Source organism: Carlito syrichta, unplaced genomic scaffold (assembly GCF_000164805.1).
Source record: "Carlito syrichta isolate Samal-C Ts95f unplaced genomic scaffold, Tarsius_syrichta-2.0.1 Scaffold302340, whole genome shotgun sequence".
In the NCBI taxonomy this organism is placed as follows: Eukaryota; Metazoa; Chordata; class Mammalia; order Primates; family Tarsiidae; genus Carlito; species Carlito syrichta.
This window is the reverse complement of record NW_007246436.1, coordinates 120,996-126,212: the sequence shown is the minus strand read 5'-3', so window position 1 is coordinate 126,212 and position 5,217 is coordinate 120,996. Positions and strand designations below refer to the sequence as shown.

Here is a 5,217-nt window from a genome sequence, read left to right as displayed (position 1 = left end):
CAGCCTTCCGAGTAGCTGGAACTACAGGCGCGCGCTACCACGCCCGGCTAATTTTTTGATTTTATGGTAGAGATGAGGTCTCGCCTGCCCAGGCGGGTCTCGAATCCGCGGGCTCAGGCAATTCACTCACCTCAGCCTCCCAAAGGCGCGGGATTACAGGCTGAGCCACCAGGCCCGGCAAGACGTACTATTTTTAAAGCTTAATGTTAATGGTATGCTGTTTGGAATGCTATAGTGTATATTAGTTGTTTTCTTTTATCTGAGATAAAATGATTTTTGTTCTATTAATTCAAATGTTTTAGTCTGTTCTTGAGATTATTTTGCAAAGCTAATCTTAAATACAGTTCTTCCCTATAAATTATATTTTGAATATAAGGCAAATACCTTGAAATGTTTATAAAGACAGTTTGTCCTCAGTCTGATAAGCAGTGCTAGACAAATAGGATATTTAGTAGACTGTATTTGGTCATATTTTTATTCCTAACTTTTATCTGTAGGCCTTGCTAAGAATTAGCAAAGGTAATATTGATAGGTAGGGAACCCAGTGGCTCTTGAAAACAGTGTTATATTCTGTGTATTCTGAGAATATTAGCTGGTCTTGAGTTGGGAGAAAGAAAAGATCTACAAGGCAAGGACAGTTGACACTTGACATAGCAACTGAGATTGCAACTAGCACTTTGCATGTGTAGGGAAATCTATGACCACTTGTAGATAGGCACGAAAAGTGCATGACTTTATCCTTATGTTCCTTTCTCCCCTAGCGTGGTACCATGAGACGACGCTATGAAGATGATGGCATTTCAGATGATGAAATTGAAGGGAAAAGAACTTTTGACTTGGAAGAGAAACTCCATACCAACAAATATAATGCCAATTTTGTTACGTTTATGGAAGGAAAAGGTCAGTATCATTTTGGTCTAGACCTGCAGTCCCTTGATGTAGGAAGTCATGGACTCTAAGAACTGTAGGTTTAGCATTTATGTAGCTAAAATATTGCCTGTTAGCATTACTTACAATTTTCTCTGTTTACACAGTGCTGCTTGTATGCACCCTTCCCCCAATTCTCCCACCCTGTGAGTCATTTTCTGCTATATTAGAAGGAGTCTTTTATTGGGGCAGGAATGTTATTGGAGTTTTTTTCTAAAAGCCTCTTCCTTTTTCTCCCATCCCTTGGTTTGACTTTAATTAAAAACAGTACAATAAGGCCACATGTGGCGGCTCACATCTGTAATCCTAGCACTTTGGGAGGCTGAGGCAGGAGAATTGATTGAGCCTAAGAGTTTGAGACCAACCTAGGTAACATAGTGAGACCTTGTCTCTACAAAAAAATTTTACCACTTGTGGTGGCATACACCTCTAGTCCCACCCACTCGGGAGGCTGAGGCAGAAGGATTACCTGAACCCAGGAGGTCTAGGCTGTGGTGAGGTATGCTGGTGTCACTGCACTCCAACCTGGGTGACAGAGTGAGATCTCGACTCGAGAAAATAAAAAAATTATACAATAAAAAGCCTTTTATTCATTTACCTACCACATCAAAACTGAGGGTAGACTTCTATTTGTACCATGCAGCTTTGGTCCTTAGCAAACTGACAGAGATGCTCATATATGTATTATAGTGGTCAGGATTAATTTTTCTGTTAAGAGACAGGGTGATGATAATTTCTAATTAGGATTTATGAGATGACTAATAACGACTCTGTTGTTTAAGTTCTGGATTTCCTGAGGAAATGTAGACTTGGCAAACCCTTCAGACCCTTCTCAATGTGCTCTCCCTAGTTTCTAAGAGGTGCTTCTTAGTAACAAGCATATATTTTATTGTTTAGCAGAGCATAACTGAATATACAGAGTAACAGACTCCATGTATACCACATTGCTTAGAATTCTTTTTATGGTCCTCTTATGTTTTTCCAACTTTATCTTTTGTCTTTCTAATAATTGTTTTTCCATGGTGACAGATTTTAATGTAGAGTATATCCAGCGGGGTGGCTTGAGAGATCCTCTGATTTTCAAGAATTCTGATGGACTTGGAATAAAGTAAGTGTTTTTAGCCTGACTGGTTATGGGTACTAAATGGCTTTGTTAGACCTAGGGCTGTAGGGAGTGGCAGTATTGATAACCCAAAGCAGTAGGTAATTGAAAATAATTTTCCACTTAGTTTTAAAAGTGTGTGTTTTTCTTTTGTTACACAAATGATTCATTTTACAGGTAAATGACAGAATTCAGATAAGTTAAAAAGAATACAGATTTCAATTTTCTGAAATATAGCGTTCAGGTAATCATTGGTAACATTTTGTTATATATCCTTTTTTCATATGTATATAGATAAATATATAATTTCTATTTTAAAAATAATTTTAAACCCAAATGTGAAGCTTGATGTGTCTGATTAGGGAGTTCTCAGTAATTTAAGAAAAAACTTATATTTACTAGAGAAGCTGTGCTTTCTATTTTTACTTACTGGTGTTTGTTTCATAGGATGCCAGATCCAGATTTCACTGTGAATGATGTCAAAATGTGTGTGGGTAAGGATCAAGCTTTTGGTCTCCTCTGTCTTTGAGTCAAAGATTTAAGGTTTAGGACTGAGTCCTAAGATTTAAAGCTTAAATATTGAAGTATATATTTGATCAGAAACTACTATTTCAGGCCAGGCACGATGACTCATGCATATAATACAAGCACTTTGGAAAACCGAGGTGGGCGGATCACTTGAGACCAGGAGTTTAAGACCAGCTTGGACAACATAGTGAGACCCTGTCTTTACAAACAAACAAACAAACAAACAAACAAAACCATGTGTAGTGGCATGTGCCTACAGTTACAGCTACTCAGGAGGCTGAGGTGAGAGCCCAGGAGTTCGAAGCTGCAGTGAGCTATGATCATGCCTCAGGCCACTGTACTCTAGCCTGGGTGTCCTAGCAAGACTGTCTCAAAAACAAAACAAAACAAAAGCTACCATTTCATTAGCAACTGAGAATTATCTCAAAAGGAGTTAAAGAATTTGCCTTATTTAGACATAGAATGTTTGACTCTCTTCCTTTTTCTGTCTGCCATTTTTATCACTATGCTTACTTCCACGAAAGGCCTGCATTTTAGAGCAACCTATTCAGGAAACCGAAAACTTACATCTCTGAACTAAGATTGAAGCTTCACTGATATCTGTGATTCTCTTTTCCCTAAACGCAGTAGAGAAATTTCCAGGAAATTCTTACCAATGCTACACTGGAAACTTCTCTAAGACTTGAAACTTTGTAAGTTGAGAAGTAGATACATTAAAATTTATCTTCATCAGTGACTAAAGGGAATATTTAGCTTATATTTTATTATATTCAAAATTTAGGAAAAGGAAAGCAAATTAGAACAATCTGATTAAAGAAGAAAACGTACTGGGGTCAGTCAGGGTTCAGCTTAGTTTTCTATAGACAGCTGGCATTCACTGTGGCCCTGAGACATCCCAGGATCCTTAGTTCAGGAATGGCTACTATTCTGTATGTGATAAAGCAGTAAAGAAAAATACAGTCTTTTTGAAGTGTTTCCACAGGACATAAAAGGAGTTTTTTTAATTGTCTCCTTCTAATACTAGAACCTCATTATCTTTTGTCCTCTTTACTGAAATTTCAGTGCCATTTCTTTGCTTTGGAAATTAAATATTACAGTACTATCTTTTGGCCACTTGAGTGCTCTTCTTAGACTTCTGAATAAACTAATCTGTTCTCTAAAAGGTGAAAGTCACAGATTACCCAGTTTAGGAAAGTTGTCTGATCCCTGTATTATTCATCCTCTCACTGTTTCTGTATTAGATTCTGGCCATCTGCTTGTCACTGTGTATTTCCTAATACCTCATACAGTCCCTGGAATGTAGTAGATGCTCAGTAAGTCTGTTGAATAATTAGAGTACTCTCCCACTCTTCACAAGGCAGAACTCTCAGGGGACCTCAGAAAACCTACTTGAGTACTTAACCAGTTCATCATTTGACCTCCTTTGTTAATGGACCTCCAGGACAATAATTCCCTGAATCCGTAAAGTGCTAGACCTCCATAGCTTCTCTTTTTGTTAGACACTCTTATGGTTTGTGATCCACTAATGACCTGCATCAGAAACATCTGTGATACTTGTTACAAATGTAGGCTCCTAGAGAGGATTCTTGGAAGATGGCAGAGTAGGAAGCACTGGGAACAGCCGCTTCCCTGTCTAGACAATAATTGCACTGGCAGAATCTTTATGATATAACTGTTTTGGAACTCTGGAGTCTATTGAAGGCTTGCAGCTTCCAAGGGAAGTCTTGAACAGAAGTGTAGTTAATTTCACGTCTTAGCACAGTAGCAGCTATCCATTCTTCTCTGCCAACCTGGCCTCATGGCAAGCAGCTGTACATGTGTTTCCCAGAACAGCTTGCGAAAGCCAGGGTGGATAAATAGGACCCTGTCCTCCAGATATCAGGGATCGGTGCTGTGCTTATTTATTGCTGCTTCTGAACACAGAAGTACACATAAAGAGGAGGGAGCAATTGTTGTATCTTCCCTCAGTTGTTGCAAGCACCTTCCCTCCAACTGAAGTGACTTCCAGAGCATTTAAAGGGCTGTTACCCTTATGCGTACTCCCCTTTCATTTTTCTCTCTTTCCTTTTGGGAGCCAGACATAAGGACTAAGTCATTCATGCTGGGTGAGGTGGCTCATGCCTGTAATCCAGCACTTTGGGAGGTGGAAGTGAGAGGTTTGCCTGAGACCAGCCTGGACAACTTGGCAAGCTCTCTTCTACAATAAATCAAAAAAATTAGCTGGGTGTGGTGGCGCAAGCCTGTGGTTCCAGCTACTTGGAAGGCTGAGGCAGAAGAATCACCTGAGCCCAGCAGGTCAAGGCTGTAGTGGCTGTGAGCATGCCATTGCACTCTAGCCTGGGTGACAGTGAGACTCCAACTCAAGAAAAAAAAGGGAGGGCGGGGCTAGGGCATCCAGAAACAACTACATATACAGGGAAAATTAGAAAGTTACTGCACACATCCAGGGAAAGGTACAGACTCAGACCCAGGAATACCTTGAGTTAATACCTGGCACAGACATAGCCTACGACAATCAAAAAACCTGTAGCAGCCGGGATCAGTGGCTCAGCCTGTAATCCTCCCCCTTGGGAGGCTGAGGTGAGTGAATTGCCTGAGCCCGTGGGTTCGAGACCTGCCTGGGTAACTTGGCGAGACCTCATCTCTACAATAAATCAAAA

The 5,217-nt window shown here is 40.1% G+C and overlaps 1 protein-coding gene across 2 annotated transcripts in view; it reads left to right on the top strand.

Annotated features, from left to right (window-relative positions):
- KDM2A (lysine demethylase 2A) overlaps positions 1-5,217 on the top strand; it is a 136,630-nt gene that overhangs the window by 70,107 nt on the left and 61,306 nt on the right. For both annotated transcript variants that reach the window (XM_008056397.1, XM_008056398.1), the window contains 3 exons: positions 762-900; positions 1,957-2,035; positions 2,477-2,523. In XM_008056397.1, the coding sequence (XP_008054588.1) occupies positions 762-900; positions 1,957-2,035; positions 2,477-2,523 (265 nt within the window). The remainder of the gene's footprint in view (positions 1-761; positions 901-1,956; positions 2,036-2,476; positions 2,524-5,217) is intronic.